This window comes from Salvelinus alpinus, chromosome 21 (assembly GCF_045679555.1).
Source record: "Salvelinus alpinus chromosome 21, SLU_Salpinus.1, whole genome shotgun sequence".
In the NCBI taxonomy this organism is placed as follows: Eukaryota; Metazoa; Chordata; class Actinopteri; order Salmoniformes; family Salmonidae; genus Salvelinus; species Salvelinus alpinus.
In genome coordinates, this window is record NC_092106.1 from 15,910,065 (window position 1) to 15,929,588 (window position 19,524).

General features: G+C 44.2%; 1 protein-coding gene across 21 annotated transcripts in view; it reads right to left on the reverse strand.

Moving 5' to 3' along the window:
* Positions 1–19,524, reverse strand: part of LOC139548583 (pleckstrin homology-like domain family B member 1) — a 110,648-nt gene that overhangs the window by 45,145 nt on the left and 45,979 nt on the right. For 20 of the 21 annotated variants that reach the window (XM_071358342.1, XM_071358345.1, XM_071358346.1 and 17 more), the window contains 2 exons: positions 17,126–17,251; positions 773–2,316 (listed from right to left, as the gene is read on the reverse strand). In XM_071358342.1, the coding sequence (XP_071214443.1) occupies positions 773–2,316; positions 17,126–17,251 (1,670 nt within the window). Of the gene's footprint in view, positions 1–772; positions 2,317–8,675; positions 8,834–17,125; positions 17,252–19,524 lie in introns of those variants that run through there. The other variant, XM_071358363.1, reaches the window with a different exon arrangement.

The window sequence follows — 19,524 nt, forward strand, 5'->3', positions numbered from 1 at the left end:
CATTCATTACAGCTGGAGTGCTGGTTGTAGCACGAGTGGAAGTAGGAAGAACGTGCATTTTATGGCTTATAAAAGTGTTGAATAGAGTGTTGACAGTGCTGAGTAAGAAGTTACCCTCATAAAAACAGCCGCTCTGTGCTCTATTCGTTGACAGTCTCTCTCTAGTCATGGTTTTAGAAGTTTTCAAATCTCACAGTATCAACTTTGCTGTAACTTTCTTTAACGTGTGCTACGTTACTGCAGGCAATCTGAGCCATCCGATTGGCCAGCGGTAGGCCTATAGTGCACTTGATTTGCTCTCCGGGCCCGCAGGGAAGGCAGAGTTTGTACCTTCAGACACATGAAATGGTTAAAAATGGGAACACTTTGCCTACCCGGCACGAAGGGTAGCTAAAAAATAGGAATAATAAAATGTAAATAGGAACGCAAAGCTTTATAGTTTTTGTTTTTTCACAGAAATGTTTGGCGATCGACTGGCCGATCTCCAAGGCATGCCTAGTCGATCGCCAAACATTTCTGTGAAAAAAAAACAACGATAAAGCCTTGCGTTCCTATTTTTGGTGACCACCGCCCTAGACCATCTTGATGACCAGTAGAAAAATGAATGGTCATTTAATTGATAGTATTAGTTGGATAAATATTGTTCTACCAATCCAATAACTTCTAGGTTGCTATTACCCTGCATCACGTAGGTCAATGATGATTGGTGTGAACAACTAGCCTAGCTCACAGCTAACAGTTGATCCAGCTAAGAGCAGGCCGCTCTACTTACCAGTCTCTCCATCTCCTGCTCCCTGAGCCTCTCCTCTCTCTGGCGCCGGTGGTACTCCAACAGCTCGTCCTCGTTGTCGCTGATCTCAGAGATGCTGTTTTTGCGCTCCCGCATGCCCGGGTGGGGGCCCCTCTGATCCCGGGGGCCCCCAGACATCTTCCTATGGCCCCTGGGGCTGGCGAGAGGCGAGGAGCCAGGCAGAGAGCCCAGGCTGTAAGCAGGGGAGAGGGCGTTCCCAAAGCTGGCCTTCCTCCCCCCTCCCCCACTCTCCATCATCATCAACCCTGCTGTGGGGGAGGGGCTGCGGGCTCGGACCACACTGCTGCCAAACTGGTCCTCCGCGGGGGACCCGGCCTTGCGTAGGAGCCTGGGGCTCTCCGGGACTCCCAACTTCCCCAATGATGATGATGATGGGCTCTCAGGCGTTCTCAACGTGGGGATACTTCCAGGGAGAGCCCCCGGGAGAACAGGCACCCCTCTGCGAGCCATGGAGGGGCTGAGAGGTGGGAGCTCCTTCATGCTGCTGCCGCCGCTGCTGAGCTCAAGGTTCCTGCGAGACAGTCGAGGGCTCTCTGGGGGCTGCAGCGTGCGGGGGTGGGGGAAGGGGTGGTGCTGCTGGAGTGGAGAGCCCCCCTGGATGATGTGGACGATGGGGTCCAGGGGAGGCTGAAAGGCCCTGCTGGGCTGGGATAGCAGCTGTCTGGAGGGGCTGGAAGTGAGGGAGTGGTCCGCTTGCTCTCTGAAGGGGCTGGCCGGGCGCTCCTGGAGGATGGTGCCCGCTTTCGTCCTGGGACTGGATGAGGAGGAGGACGTGGAGGTGTAGGGGAACTTGGCCGTGAGTCTGGGGCTACTTGGCACTGTGTTCCTGCCCATGCCCATGTACCCGGCATCGGCTGAGGCAACAGATAGGTGGGTCAGTCTAGAGCTCTCTGAACCCACCCCCCCTGGGCTGTCCAGGCTCTGGCCTCTGCGGGCTGGCTTGGGGCTCTGGGGGGCTTCCAGGAGACCTTTCCTCTGGTGCCTAGGGCTCTCAGAAACCCTCTGCACCCCGCCGCCAGGGCTGTAGTTGGTCAGTATGGTCCTTGGCTGGGGGATGGGTGGTGTAGTTGTGTAGTTGTAGCTGGATGAGCGGACCGGCACGGGGGGCAGGGATGGGTCCTGGGGGTCCAGGCAGCCGCTGGGAGAAGGGCTGGTGTAGCTGTCTGCGCTGCTGGCCGCCGAGGGAGAGGACAGGGGGGAGAAGGGTGGGGAGGTGTTCTCATAGCTGGAGCCCACCGACATGGCTCCTGGGCTGGTGGGAGGGGAGAGGAGGTATCGGCCTCCTCCGTTGACCATGGGGGACAGCGGGGAGTGGGGGATGGGGTGGTCTGAAGAGGAAGGCTGGGGATCATCCATGACTAGGGAGTCCATGATGTCCTGGAGGTCCTTTTCGATGGAGCTGACGATGGCACTATGCTCGGAGCGGGAGTCTCTCTCCCCGGGGGCTGGGTGGCGCGACTGGGACGCTCCTGACTGATGGTTCCCATTGACCAGGCTCACTGTATCTGTAGGGAATACATAACTAATATCAGTCTCAGGTATACAGTACATAGCCTACTATACAGTACACATACATGTAAATGGTGGTCAGAGTAAATATTATGATCACTCACTAAGCTATACTATGAGTAAAGACTATGATCACTGCAATATATACGGTATATACACTGCTCCAAAAAATAAAGGGAACACTAAAATAACACATCCTAGATCTGAATGAATGAACTATTCTTATTAAATACTTTTTTTTCTTTACATAGTTGAATGTGCTGACAACAAAATCACAAAAAAATTATCAATGGAAATCAAATTTATCAACCCATGGAGGTCTGGATTTGGAGTCACACTAAAAATGTAAAAGTGGAAAACCACACTACAGGCTGATCCAACTTTGATGTAATGTCCTTAAAACAAGTCAAAATGAGGCTCAGTAGTGTGTGTGGCCTCCACGTGCCTGTATGACCTCCCTACAACGCCTGGGCATGCTCCTGATGAGGTGGCGGATGGTCTCCTGAGGGATCTCCTCCCAGACCTGGACTAAAGCATCCGCCAACTCCTGGACAGTCTGTGGTGCAACGTGGCGTTGGTGGATGGAGCCAGACATGATGTCCCAGATGTGCTCAATTGGATTCAGGTCTGGGGAACGGGCGGGCCAGTCCATAGCATCAATGCCTTCCTCTTGCAGGAACTGCTGACACACTCCAGCCACATGAGGTCTAGCATTGTCTTGCATTAGGAGGAACCCAGGGCCAACCGCACCAGCATATGGTCTCACAAGGGGTCTGAGGATCTCATCTTGGTACCTAATGGCAGTCAGGCTACCTCTGGCGAGCCCATAGAGGGCTGTGCGGCCCCCCAAAGAAATGCCACCGCACACCATGACTGACCCACCGCCAAACCGGTCATGCTGGAGGATGTTGCAGGCAGCAGAACGTTCTCCACGGCGTCTCCAGACTGTCACGTCTGTCACATGTGCTCAGTGTGAACCTGCTTTCATCTGTGAAGGGCACAGGGCGCCAGTGGCGAATTTGCCAATCTTGGTGTTCTCTGGCAAATGCCAAACGTCCTGCACGGTGTTGGGCTGTAAGCACAACCCCCACCTGTGGACGTCGGGCCCTCATACCACCCTCATGGAGTCTGTTTCTGACCGTTTGAGCAGACACATGCACATTTGTGGCCTGCTGGAGGTCATTTTGCAGGGCTCTGGCAGTGCACCTCCCTGCACAAAGGCGGAGGTAGCGGTCCTGCTGCTGGGTTGTTGCCCTCCTACGGCCTCCTCCACGTCTCCTGATGTACTGGCCTGTCTCCTGGTAGCGCCTCCATGCTCTGGACACTACGCTGACAGACACAGCAAACCTTCTTGCCACAGCTCGCATTGATGTGCCATCTTGGATGAGCTGCACTACCTGAGCCACTTGTGTGGGTTGTAGACTCCGCCTCATGCTACCACTAGAGTGAAAGCACCGCCAGCATTCAAAAGTGACCAAAACATCAGCCAGGAAGCATAGGAACTGAGAAGTGGTCTGTGGTCACCACCTGCAGAACCACTCCTTTATTGGGGGTGTCTTGCTAATTGCCTATAATTTCCACCTGTTGTCTATTCCATTTGCACAACAGCATGTGAAATTTATTGTCAATCAGTGTTGCTTCCTAAATGGACAGTTTGATTTCACAGTGTGATTGACTTGGAGTTACATTGTGTTGTTTAAGTGTTCCCTTTATTTTTTTGAGCAGTGTATATATATATTATACAGTATAGATACCAAATAGAAACAGACATAGGCTCTAAGAGCTGAATAGATAATGAGATGATGTTGAGAGAAATGAATGGACCATAAAGTTCATAAATGGACTGTATCTTACGGTTGCATCACCTCTCATTAATATAAAGTGTCTTGTTACTTTTATGATTTAACCAGAGCCCTTAGCACAAGTACCTACAATTGGCACTTATGTTTTATAGGTTGGCTACACTTCAATCCATCAATTATCTTAGAGCGCTTCTAAATTTAAAGCCACCTGCTGCCCAACTTGATTTACCCAATCCACAATTTGCATGAAGAAATGCTACTGAGAAAACGGAGGGATAAAAGAGGCAGAGAAAGAGTGAGAGAAACAGACAGAGAGAAAGATTAACAGAGACAGACAGAGAGAGGCAGACAGAGAGAGAGACAGACAGACAGAGAGAGGCAGACAGACAGAGAGAGGCAGACAGACAGAGGCAGAGAGAGAGACAGAGAGAGAGAGAGAGACAGACAAAAAGACAGACAGAGAGATAGACAGAGAGAGACAGACAGACAGAGAGACAGACAAAAAGACAGACAGAGAGAGATAGACAGAGAGAGACAGACAGAAAGAGACAGAGAGAGAGACAGAGAGACAGACAGAGAGACAGACAGACAGACAGACAGACAGACAGAGACACCTGCAAAAGACAGGCTTTGGATAGATAAAGATTGAGGAGAAAATGTGCCAGTATAACCCACTTAGTGTGTGGCTGGAGAGCAGCGCAGGCCAGGGCACAGTGATAATTCAATCGAAATCTCAGGCAACTCGCTGCCTCCCCATAATGTCAATGTGGTAGATTAGGGAGAACAAGGGGACATCCAGGTGTAACCTATGGTATTAATATGATATGCTAATAGGCTCTAATAGGAATAAGCAATGTCATCATTGGTATGATGGCAGGCAGCCTAGCGGTTAGAGTGTTGGGCCAGTAACCGAAAGGTTGCTGGTTCGAATCCCCAAGACACTTAACCTTAATTTTCTCCAGGGGCGTTGTACTACTGTGTCTGACCTTGGAAAACAACACATTCCACTGCACCTATCTGATGTACGTGAAAATAACGATGCTGTTTTTTTTTCATGTTCAACAGTTTCCCATGTGTATCAAGAATGGTTCGACATCCAGCCAACTTGACACAACTGTGGGAAGCATTGGCCTTGCCTTACCTCCCTAATCGTACTACATTTGCACACACTGTATATAGATTTTTATATTGTGTTATTGACTGTACGTGTGTTTATCCCATGTGTAACTTTGTGTTGTTTGTGTCGCACTGCTTTGCTTTATCTTGGCCAGGTCGCAGTTGTAAACGAGAACTTGTTCTCAACTGGCCTACCTGGTTAAATAAAGGTGAAATAAAAAAATAAAAAAATAAAAATTGGAGTCAACATGGGCCAGCATCCCTGTGGAACGCTTTCAACACCTTGTAGAGTCCATGCCCTGACAAATTGAGGCTGTTCAGAGGGCAAAAGGATGGGAGGGTGCAGCTCAATATTAAGAAGGTGTTTTTAAATGTTTGGTATACTCAGTATGTATGTGTATGTAAATATAGATATATATATACAGTGGGGAGAACAAGTATTTGATACACTGCCGATTTTGCAGGTTTTCCTACTTACAAAGCATGTAGAGGTCTGTCATTTTTATCATAGGTACACTTCAACTGTGAGAGACGGAATCTAAAACAAAAATCCAGAAAATCACATTGTATGATTTTTAAGTAATTAATTTGCATTTTATTGCATGACATAAGTATTTGATCACCTACCAACCAGTAAGAATTCCGGCTCTCACAGACCTGTTAGTTTTTCTTTAAGAAGCCCTCCTGTTCTCCACTCATTACCTGTATTAACTGCACCTGTTTGAACTCGTTACCTGTATAAAAGACACGTGTCCACACACTCAATCAAACAGACTCCAACCTCTCCACAATGGCCAAGACCAGAGAGCTGTGTAAGGACATCAGGGATAAATTGTAGACCTGTACAAGGCTGGGATGGGCTACAGGACAATAGCCAAGCAGCTTGGTGAGAAGGCAACAACTGTTGGCACAATTATTAGAAAATGGAAGAAGTTCAAGATGACGGTCAATCACCCTCGGTCTGGGGCTCCATGCAAGATCTCACCTCGTGGGCCATCAATGATCATGAGGAATGTGAGGGATCAGCCCAGAACTACACGGCAGGACCTGGTCAATGACCTGAAGAGAGCTGGGAGCACAGTCTCAAAGAAAACCATTAGTAACACACTACGCCGTCATGGATTAAAAATCCTGCAGCGCACGCAAGGTCCCCCTGCTCAAGCCAGCGCATGTCCAGGCCCGTCTGAAGTTTGCCAATGACTATCTGGATGATCCAGAGGAGGAATGGGAGAAGGTCATGTGGTCTGATGAGACAAAAATAGAGCTTTTTGCTCTAAACTCCACTCGCCGTGTTTGGAGGAATAGAAGGATGAGTACAACCCCAAGAACACCATCCCAACCGTGAAGCATGGAGGTGGAAACATCATTCTTTGGGGATGCTTTTCTGCAAAGGGGACAGGACGACTGCACCGTATTGAGGGGAGGATGGATGGGGCCATGTATCGCGAGATCTTGACCAACAACCTCCTTCCCTCAGTAAGAGCATTGAAGATGGGTCGTGGCTGGGTCTTCCAGCATGACAACGACCCGAAACACACAGCCAGGGCAACTAAGGAGTGGCTCCGTAAGAAGCATCTCAAGGTCCTGGAGTGGCCTAGCCAGTCTCCAGACCTGAACCCAATAGAAAATCTTTGGAGGGAGCCGAAAGTCCGTATTGCCCAGCGACAGCCCCGAAACCTGAAGGATCTGGAGAAGGTCTGTATGGAGGAGTGGGCCAAAATCCCTGCTGCAGTGTGTGCAAACCTGGTCAAGAACTACAGGAAACGTATGATCTCTGTAATTGCAAACTAAGGTTTCTGTACCAAATATTCAGTTCTGCTTTTCTGATGTATCAAATACTTATGTCATGCAATAAAATGCAAATTAATTAATTAAAAATCATACAATGTGATTTTCTGGATTTTTGTTTTAGATTCCTTCTCTCACAGTTGAAGTGTACCTATGATAAAAATTACAGACCTCTACATGCTTTGTAAGTAGGAAAACCTGCAAAATTGTCAGTGTATCAAATACTTGTTCTCCCCACTGTATATTTATCAATTCATCCAGTTGGGTTTACATTCAGACATGACATGGATATGGTGGGAACATGTGAGCGAGTATGATGTCATTCATGTTTGTTGGAATTTAAGTAGCACAGAGTTTGTGTTTTTGTCCTCATGTTGAAGGTTGACCATTAAGTCACAGACAATGTCATGTCTAGTTAAGTGGATCCATGTCTGCAGACTGTTCAGTTGTCTATTGTCCTCATGTTGAAGGTTGACCATTAAGTCACACACAATGTCATGTCTAGTTTAGTGGATCCATGTCTGCAGACTGTACAGTTGTCTATTGTCCTCATGTTGAAGGTTGACCATTTAGTCACAGACAATGTCATGTCTAGTTTAGTGGATCCATGTCTGCAGACTGTTCAGTTGTCTATTGTCCTCATGTTGAAGGTTGACCATTAAGTCACAGACAATGTCATGTCTAGTTTAGTGGATCCATGTCTGCAGACTGTACAGTTGTCTATTGACTTTTGTCTATGGCTATTTTCTATTGTCTAAATATAGAAATATTGTAAAGAAAAGACATCACAATCAAAAATACCTTGCCGTAAAATGTCATAGTGCTACAATGTCACTGTACAGTACATTACAAATTAGCGAGATCATGCATCTTTGGCAACTATTGTATTTGGAAATATGTACTGTGTGCATGTGAATATGTATGTGAACACATTTATGTGACATGTCTATATCATGCACATGCCAAAAGTGAAAGCCTTTCTAAATCCAGCTCTGTTTTAATCCCCTTCAAATAGGCTACTTTCAGTCCAGGATAAACAAGCTACTGTGTATCACTGCATTAAATAACCAGCTTAATTAAATAGCCCATGTGATTTTGCGTTCTATTCATAAAGATGATCTCATCGCCCTGGATGATGAAGTGGCTTTACAAATAATGCATAACCACTATTTGTTCAGCAAAGAGCTGGGAGTAGCCTATCCGCCTGGTCTTTCTACAATGACTCAACCAGAGCTCTTCATCTGCTAAGCAGAAAACTATCCAAGCATCATGACGTTTGAGTGACAGCACGACCACCATATGGCCCCAATACATTTTGGTGTATATTACAATTATATGGATATTTTCGTTTATTTGGTTATTCATTTTCCCCGTTATTTTCTCAGCAGGCCACATGGTCGTAGGACGTCGCCAGCATTTCGTTTGTCAAACGTCTCAGAATATGAATAGACCCACAATGTCTAAAACGTAGATAATGACCGTGAAAATACATTATTCTCTGTCACTGGACGGACCCTATAATGTACAACACCAAAGCGCCAATAATAATAATTATCAGTACTGACATTAATGGGTAAGCTTGCGACTAAGTCGTTAATAATGACTTATAGCCCAGCTAAAATCCAAACGCTGGAGCCCGGCATTCCTACCTCAATAAAGCTGCCTTTACCGAAGCCTGTTGTAGCCTACCCGGGTCTCCGCACCCGGGAAGGTTGACAGAGCCTCTGCCGACGTGATATTCCAGCCGGGTTTCGTGTGCCAGGCGCCGCTATCCTGCTTGCTCGCTCCCCCTCCCTTCCCTGTCCACGGTGCTGATGTGACCGCCTGCTAGATTTACGGGGGCGGGACCTATGTCGTCTGTTTTTCTTCTTAAAGGGGCAGTGCAGTCAAAAACGTGATTTTACTGTGCTTTATATATAATATATTTCCACACTATGAGGTTGGAATATTACTGTGAAATAGTGTAAATTATGATAATACATTTTGAGAGTAAGATTCGTTTGAGAAGACTGCCTGGAATGTGTTTAGCTTAGTTGGAGTTTTGGCCTGCCTGGCGGAATCACCAGGAGGTAAAAGTAAATAGACCAATAACAAAGAGAATTTCAAACCTCTTCCAATAACAGCTAGTTTCTATGTTACATATCCCTCCCTTTAGACTCCTCCAATTAGGTCCCTGACTCAAACCACTCCCAGACTGGTTGAATTTGTGCTTGAGAAATGTATTTTTGCTATTTTAATTAAAGACAATCACAGTAGCTAGGTTTCCATCCAATTAGCGACAGATTTTCATGCAAATATCCTAGAATCTGCATTTTAAAAATTTCACATTTTCACACCAGTGCTGTTTCCACCAGACTTGTTGTGGATAAAAATCAGTGCGTGATGCCCTAGTGCACACAACGTTCATTGTTTTTGCTTAAGTTTTCATGTACCAGATAAAAATAAGATGTTTCCATTTCAACCCTACCTATAGTTTTGTCACAAAAACTGTTACGTTAAATAGCAAATGTGCCTACCTGGGTCTGGGCACCTGCACTCTAGCCGACAGCTCGCAAATACAGTGCAGGTAGGCTGTGCGGGTACAGTAGGCTAGACTACATGATGAGATTATTATGGATAAGAAGGAGAATATTTGTATTTGTCAAATGGCAGTCAAGCATCGATCATTTCACCAGAATAAGACCGTCGATATTCATTGGAAAGCAGCATCAAGTTCATCACTGTGTACTTTCACAAAACCCTGTGAAGTTCCTCGTAACTTATTTAATCTGTAGCCTAACAAACTGCATTGCTTCCCGAGTTGTAGTGGGAGGCCCACACACCATATCATCGCACGACTCCAACACCATCATCAAGTCTGCTGACGCCGCGACAGTGGTAGACCTGATCACCAGCAACGATGAGACAGCCTACAGGTAGGAGGTCAGTGACCTGGCAGTGTGGGGCCCCAACAACAACAACCTCTCCCTCAATGTCAGTAAGACCAAGGAGCTGATCATGGATGACAGCAAACAGAGAAGGGAGTATGTCCCCATCCACATCGACGGGGCTGCACTGGAGGAGGTCCAAATCAAACGTGCACAGTTGTCAAGAAGGCGCGACAGCGCCTCTTACCCCTCAGGAGGTTGAAAAGGGTTGGCATGGGCCCTCATAAAGTTCTACATTGAGAGCATCTTCACTGGCTGCATCACTGCTTGGTATGGCAATAGCACCGCCCTCGATCACATGGTGCTACAGGGGGTGGTGCGGACAGCCCAGTACATCACAGGGGCCAAGATCCCTGTCATCCAGGACCTCTATATCAGGTGTGAAAGGAGGACTCCAGCCACCCAAGCCATAGACTGTTCTCTCTGCTTCCACACAGCAAGCTGTACCAAGTCTGACACCAACAGGCTCCTGAACAGCTTGAATTCCACATGTCATAAGACTGCTAAATAGCAAACTAAATAGCTAACAAAATGGCTACACAGACTATATGAGTTGACCTTTTGTATTTGATTCTTACTTTTGCACTGTCTCTATGCATATTCACAGAGCCCTACACACTACGCTCACTGATACTCCGACACACATACAAACATTCACTCCATCATTTGCTCTAACACACACACACACACACACACACACACACACACACACACACACACACACACACACACACACACACACACACACCATATATGCTGCTGCTACTCTGTTTATCATATACAGTGCCTTGCAAAAGTATTCACCCCCTTGGCGTTTTTCCTATTTTGTTGCATTACAACCTGTAATTTAAATTGATTTTATTTGGATTTCATGTAATGGACATACACAAAATAGTCCAAATAGTCCAAGTAACATGTTTAAAAAAATTCAACAAAAAAAACGTAAAAGTGGTGCGTGCATATCTATTCACTACCCTTTGCTATGAAGCCCCTAAATAAGATCTGGTACAACCAATTACCTTCAGAAGTCACATAATTAGTTAAATAAAGTCCACCTGTGTGCAATCTAAGTGTCACATGATCTGTCACATGATCTCAGTATATATACACCTGTTCTGAAAGGCCCCAGAGTCTGCAACACCACTAAGCAAGGGGAAACGCCAAGCAAGCGGTACCATGAAGACCAAGGAGCTCTCCAAACAGGTCAGGGACAAAGTTGTGGAGAAGTACAGATCGGGGTTGGGTTATAAAAAAATATCCGAAACTTTGAACATCCCACGGAGCACCATTAAATCCATTATTAAAAAATGGAAAGAATAGGGAACCACAACAGAGGGCCAACCCACCAAAACTCACGGACTAGGCAAGGAGGGCATTAATCAGAGAAGCAACAAAGATACCAAAGATAACCCTGAAGGAGCTGGGCTTTACGGAAGAGTGGCCAGAAAAAAGCCATTGCTTAAAGAAAAAAGTAAGCAGCATAAAATATAGAATAGTTTTGTAGTGAATTGCCATGAACAAGAAAAATACAGAACAGTCTCAACAGCCAATTATTGCAGAATATCCAAGGATATGCAGTAACAACAACCACCAGTATTTTATTTCTCAAATCATAGCACCATTTTCTCACACAACTCTTTTCAATCCAATTACATTAGATGATTTTTCCCTCTGGGATACTGTGTGGTGGCATGGTGGTAGAAGCATCATGCTATGGGGCTGTTTTTCATTGGCAGGGACTGGGGAAACTGGTCAGAATTGAAGGAATGATGGTTGGTGCTAAATACAGGGAAATTCTTGAAGGAAACCTGTTTCAGTCTTCCAGAGATTTGAGATTGGGACGGAGGTTCACCTTCCAGCAGGACAATGACCCTAAGCATACTGCTAAAGCAACACTCGAGTGGCTTAGGGGAAAACATTTAAATGTCTTGGAATGGCCTAGTCAAAGCCCAGACCTCAATCTAAATGAGAATCTGTGGTATGGCTTAAAGATTGCTGTACACCAGCGGAACCCATCTAACTTGAAGGAGCTGGAGCCGTTTTGCCTTGAAGAATGGGCAAAAATCCCAGTGGCTAGAAGTGCCAAGCTTATAGAATCATACCCCAAGAGACTTGCAGCTGTAATTGCTAATTTAATTATTAATAACTTTTCATGTTCAAAACTGTGCACTCTCCTCAAACAATAGAATGGTATTCTTTCACAGTAATACAGCTGAAGTCGGAAGTTTACATACACTTAGGTTGGAGTCCTTAAAACTTTTTTCAACTACTCCACAAATGTCTTGTTAACTTCTGATGGCTGCAGGGGCAGTATTGAGTAGCTTGGATGAAAGGTGCACAGAGGTGCCCATAGTAAACTGCCTGCTCCTCAGTCACAGTTGCTAATATATGCATATTATTATTAGTATTGGATAGAAAACACTCTGACGTTTCTAAAACTGTTTGAATGATGTCTGTGAGTATAACAGAACTCATATGGCAGGCAAAAACCTGAGAAAAAATCCAAACAGGAAGTGGGAATTCTGAGGTTGGTCGATTTTCAACACAGCCCCTATTGAACAAACAGTGGGATATGGATGAGTTTGCACTTCCTACGGCTTCCACTAGATGTCAACAGTCTGTAGAACCTTGTCTGATGCCTCTACTGTGAAGTGGGGCCGAAGGAGACAGGAAATAGTCAGGTCTACCATGACCTGGCCATGCTCTGACCATGCGCGTTCACATGAGAGGGAGCTCTGTTCCATTGCATATCTGAAGTCAATGTAATTCTCCGGTTGGAACGTTACTGAAGATTTATGTTAAAAACATTCTAAAGATTGATTCAATACATCGTTTGACATGTTTCTACTGACAGTTACGGAACCTTTTGACATTTCGTCTGCTTTTAGTGAACGCGCTTCCTATCTATATCCACAGTAAAACAAGTCCTATATCGACATAATCTAAAAGGCCTCTCAGCAAGGAAGAAGCCACTGCTCCAAAACCACCATAAAAAAGCCAGACTATTGTTTGCAACTGCATATGGGGACAAATATCGTACTTTCTGTAGAAATGTCCTCTGGTCTGATGAAACAAAAATAGAACTGTTTGGCCATAATGACCATCGTTAGGTTTGGAGGAATAAGGGGGAGGCTTGCAAGCCGAAGAACACCATCCCAACCGTGAAGCACGGGGGTGGCAGCATCATGTTGTGGGGGTGCTTTGCTGCAGGAGGGACTGGTGCACTTCACAAAATAGATGGCATCATGAGAAACGGAAAATTATGTGGATATATTGAAGCAACATCTCAAGGCATCAGTCAGGAAGTTAAAGCTTGGTCGCAAATGGGTCTTCCAAATGGACAATGACATACTTCCAAAGTTGTGGCAAAATGGCTTAAAGACAACCAAGTCAAGGTATCGGAGTGCCATCACAAAGCCCTGACCTCAATCCCATAGAAGATTTGTGGCAGAACTGAAAAAGCGCGTGTGAGCAAGGAAGCCTACAAACCTGACACAGTTACACCAGCTCTGTCAGGAGGAATGGGCCAAAATTCACCCAACTCATTGTGGGAAGCTTGTGGAAGGCTACCCGAAATGTTAGACCCACGTTAAACAATTTAAAAGCAATGCTACTAAATACTATTTGAGTGTATGTAAACTTCTGACCCACTGGGAATGTGATGAAATAAATAAAAGCTGAAATAAATCATTCTCTCTACTATTATTCTGACATTTCACATTCTTAAAATAAAGTGGTGATCCTAACCCACCTAAGACAGGGATTTTTATTCTGATTAAATGTCAGGAATTGTGAAAAACTGAGTTTAAATGTATTTGGCTAAGTTGTATGAAAAGATGGACCTCAGAGTGAAGGAAAAGCAGCCAACAAGTGCTTAGCATATGTGGGAACTCCTTAAAGAATGTTGGAAAAACATTCCAGGTGAAGCTGGTTAAGAGAATGCCAAGAGTGTGTAAAGCTGTCATCAAGGCAAAGGGTGGCTACTTTGAAAAATCTCAAATATATTTTGATTTGTTTAACACTTTTTTGGTTACTACACAATTCCGTATGTGTTATTTCATAGATTTGATGTCTTCACCATTATTCTACAATGTAGAAAATAGTAAAAATAAAGAAAAACCCTTCAAAGAGTAAGTGTGTCCAAACTTTTGACTGATAATGTATATCTTTTTTTCCATTGCAGGACATAAAAGACTGTAAAAACACCAGGAAATCAGCTCCAAGAGATTTTAATTTAAGAAATATGTTCCCATATTCCCATACATAATAGAGATGTGATCGTATGCAAATGTAAGCAAGCTTTAAATGATGATGTTTTAGTCAAATATTATACTGCATTGGTTTGGGCTTCTTGCGGTCAATTTGCAGTCTACAAATTATTTGTAATTGTGTTCCGGCCCCCGGGAAATCCGCACAAAGAACAAATCGGCCCGCGTCTGAATCTAGTTGATGATCCCTGCTGTATATAGTATGCTTACTTTATCGTGTTGTTCTTTTTTATCTAGTGTGTTTTTGTTCTACCTTGTTATTTTTACTATTACAATGTTATTGATTACTGCATGGTTGGCGTTAGAGCTAGCAAGAAAGGCATTTCACTGTACTTGTGCATGTGACATTAACATTGAAACTAGTGTGAAATCATACTGTCATTCATACTTCATTTAATAATATGCCTAGGCTATATAGTATTGAGTCTTCTAGGTTATCTACAATGTGATATATTTCCTTGCCTATTGTAATTTGTACTGCATAGACAATGAACAGAGGGATTTTGACTACATCAAAAAACAGTTGTAGAATGTGTAAGCTAAATCAGACTTTCTAGGCAGAGCCCAACCATTTGAAATGATGGAATATTAAGATTGAAGCCAGGAGATCATTAAGATAAAGAGGGCATTTAAATCCCCTCTGTTAACCTAAAATATACAGGGAAAAGGGTGCGGTGCAGGAAAGGTTGAGGAAACACACAGGAAGTGGAAGATGGAAGAATAGGGTGGAGGTTTAAAAATAGAAACAGTAAAAGATACCCCTCAACTTAAAATAAGCAGTGCTTATCCAACAAAGCTTGCCTGGCTGGCATACGAATGAGCCTGGTAGGAAATGTGTCAGAGCTGCTCACTGAGCGTGGCTGAACTACTGTATAGGCCTACTGCAATGTACTGTTGGTGACTGGGTTGTGTTACCAAGAAAGCACTAGAAATGTCTTAGAGATCATACTCATAAATCAAATCTATCAACCTTAATGTGACACACAATAAATCCACAATTTAAGTACTTCAAGGGTAAGAACAGAGACTCTCTACCGACCACACCAAGGAATACACATCTAAGGAGAAATTAAGCCCTTTAAACAACAGTGAAAAGCATTCATTACCAAACCAGGAAGATCCCAACACCCAATGTGTATATGCGCTATACTTATCTCCGGTGGCACGTCGGCAACACGCAACAAAATAAGGAAATAACAAGATGCTGGGACAGATCCCCCAAAGGTGGCCAAGAAGGGGAAACACACTCCACTGTGCCTGCGAGGAGAGGACAGGGCAGGGCTAGGAAGCTGAACACCTCTGCCTAGAGAGGAATGAGAAGCTCATAAAACATGCATGGTGTGAAACCAGGGCCAGCAGGCCTAGGCAGCCAGGGTTCTGTTGCACCCTGTCTCCACCCAGGCCAGAAATGGAAAGGCAATAGGGGGCCTTCTGTGGCGTGTGGAACTCAGCACCTGTAAGGGAGCTGCTTCCTTTGCCACTAACAATCTGAGCCATTCATCTGTGGCGACACAGAAACAAGGACCTTGGGTGCAGGAAGTGTAGCCCTGTTTATTCAGTGTCTTTTCATTTGACGGGGTATTCAAAATGTCTTTATAATACCTTGCTTTTAACCCTTTGCTTACCTTTAGATATACCCCAGTAGTTTATATTCAGTGTGTGTCATTGTACTCCAACGTAGGTTGCCATAAACTGACATCGGCCATGTATTCTGAATATTATGCTAGCGTTGTATTTGAGAGGGTTCAAGTGAAGTGCTCACAAAATGTATCTTGTAACATCCAGAGGGACATCTACATTTGATTTTCTGCACATTTTTCTGTATGATTAGTTCATACAACGGTAGGCCTATACCTTGAGTTTGTCATGACAGTACTGTATTACCTGTGACAGTATTGTATTACCTGTGACAGTATTGTATTACCTGTGACAGTATTGTATTACCTGTGACAATACTGTTTTACCTTTGACAGTACTGTGTTACCTGTGACAGTACTGTATTACCTGTGACAGTACTGTATTACCTGTGACAGTATTGTATTACCTGTGACAGTACTGTATTACCTGTGACAGTATTGTATTACCTGTGACAGTATTGTATTACCTGTGACAGTATTGTATTACCTGTGACAATATTGTATTACCTGTGACAGTACTGTATTACCTGTGACAGTATTGTCTTACCTGTGACAGTACTGTGTTACCTGTGACAGTCTTGTATTACCTGTGACAGTACTGTGTTACCTGTGACAGTACTGTGTTACCTGTGACAGTACTGTATTACCTGTGACAGTACTGTATTACCTGTGACAGTATTGTATTACCTATGACAGTACTGTATTACCTGTGACAGTACTGTATTACCTGTGACAATACTGTGTTACCTGTGACAATACTGTATTACCTGTGACAATACTGTATTACCTGTGACAGTATTGTCTTACCTGTGACAGTACTGCATTACCTGTGACAGTATTGTATTACCTGTGACAATACTGTATTACCTGTGACAATACTGTATTACCTGTGACAGTACTGTATTACCTGTGACAGTACTGTTTTACCTGTGACAGTATTGTATTACCTGTGACAGTATTGTATTACCTGTGACAGTACTGTATTACCTGTGACAGTACTGTTTTACCTGTGACAGTATTGTATTACCTGTGACAGTATTGTATTACCTGTGACAGTACTGTATTACCTGTGACAGTACTGTATTACCTGTGACAGTACTGTTTTACCTGTGACAGTATTGTATTACCTGTGACAGTATTGTATTACCTGTGACAGTACTGTATTACCTGTGACAGTACTGTTTTACCTGTGACAGTATTGTATTACCTGTGACAGTATTGTATTACCTGTGACAGTATTGTATTACCTGTGACAGTACTGTATTACCTGAGTGAATTCTGTAGTTCCCACCAGAGCCCCTGCTTCCCTCTGGCATCATGCTCTTCATCCTGAACGCCTCCTCTGGGTGGTTGAAGCGGAAAAAAGCCGACTGGCCAAAACACAGCATACAACCTGTAAAAGAAAACATGGGCGGTTGAGAAAGCAGCATTTGTAAGGGAGGTGTTTCAGTGAACCATGCTCGCGTGATGAGTAACCTTGCCTAAGACCTAAACACTTGCATTAAACTCCCCAAGGCCAGGCCAGTTCATCAGCTTAAGCTTCAACTGATGCTGATGCTGCCTCTGTAAAATGAGTGAAACACATCTAATAAGTCTGGACAGTGTTAATGGAAAAATACTTTCTCTTTTCATCATCAGTTATTACAAGTCACTGGGGTTTGGCAGCTTGATAAGGTGGTGAGGGGTTATGAAGAGGCAGGCATAGCCTGTAACTCACTTCTACGTAAGCAGTGATCATTGCCTTGTGAGTGAACACACCATAGATTTAGTTTTATCTCTATGGAAAAGACTCCCTATGCTTGTAGTGCCTATTCTGATCGACTTACAGCCTTATTTGAAAAATCGAAAACATGTCAAACGTTCTTATTCAGTCCTGTATGCTACTAACTAAAAGCAATCAGGAGAAAGCAATGATTGCTACTGTACTGTCCAAACATAGTCCCATTATACAGTGAATAGCTGAAAATATATTTTAGATTGAGGTAAATAGGGGGTGGGTGGTCTGCTAACTGATATCTGTCATCAGCAACCAGAGAACCTGGGGGTAAAAAGGCTTTCATGGAAACTTTTCAATCAGAGCACCATCACTGTACAGTGGGTGCGATCCAGATTCACCCTGTTCCCTTTACAGTGCACTACTTTTGACCAGGCCCCATAGGGCATTGTTCAGAAGTAGTGCACTATATAGGGAATAGGATTTCATTTGGGACACATGCAGTGTGTACAATGCAGCCAGATGCCTTTTTATTCCATGGAAGTGGGGAAGAATAGTTGATTACTTCACAGGCTCTGACAGGACAGCCAGTGATTAGGACACAAACACAGGCACAGCTGAATTACCGTGGTAACTATCACATCAGTGTAGGGAGACGAGATGACGTCAATGCAGCGGAGCAGAAGATTTTTTTTTAAATTGTGTCGACAGGCGACTTGGTGAAAACATTAGCTTTAATTGTTCGACTAAAGGGAAATTCGATAAGTTACAGACCCATTTCAATTATATATAATGTTGATTTCCACATTTGATAATAAAGTATATGAAACATACATCTCTGAGGTGGCAAGAAGGGAAGCTAACATAAAAACAAGTGTCATAAAACAAGATGATGGTAGTACTGAGATGGATGACATTTTATAACAGTATTATTTAAGATTTTAGTGGAGAGCGCCACATCAGCTGAATATCTGTCTCTGTTCTTCTTCAGCAGATAGAGATTGTGCATTTTGGCACTCAATCATGCCCAGTGTCAGACCCACCCTTCACCCACCCTACAGCCATCACACACCGTAAGCCAACTCAACCTCACAACTCATTGGCTATTCAGAGAGCACACACGCACTGTACAGGCCTGATCCAACGTATTAATAGCATGCATTAAACTATGTTGCACACCATTCCATCATCGTCATGTAATAGCAGGAAAACATGTCAAAATGCAAAGTGAGGATGAAAAATGCACTGTTATGTGTGATTGTAATGACTTGTCTGTGGTTGTATCTGACACCACAAATGTTCCCTAGGGAGAAATAAAGTATTTAAAAGCAGTCTGTGCAGAATGCAGATATGAACTGTGAATGCAGAACTCTATGCGTTACCCACAGCAGTAAAATACTGTCAGGTTAACATGGCCTTGTTTACTGTACCCATTACAGCTGTACAACTCAGCTCTATTGGAACACATGCAGTGTACGAATAAGCAGTATGCATGGTGGGCTGATGTTAGCAGACTCCCCTCAGGGAGTCTGATCCAAAGATCCAAAGATCTCGGCAGCCGTAGGACCCCGTGTGCCTCTCTCTGTCTGGGGCTTCCAGTGAGAGTTAACTAAAAGTGCCTGCTGCACCAGACACCCCCCACACACGGATATGCATTCAAATCAAATCAAATTGTGTTGCTAAACAACAGGTGAAATGCTTATTTACGGGCCCTTCCCAACAACGCAGAGATAAAAAAAAAAGAGAAATGATCAAAAAAGAATAACACAAGGAATAAATACACAATGAATAATGATACACACACACACATTACATACACAGATATGCAGGCAAGTGTGCACACACACACACAGCCCCAGGGCAGAGGGGCAGCGGAGCCTCATCCTGCTGCCTGCTACATCTACAGCTGAGCGGTGACACGACAGACCATCAAGGATCAGACAGGCAGGTTG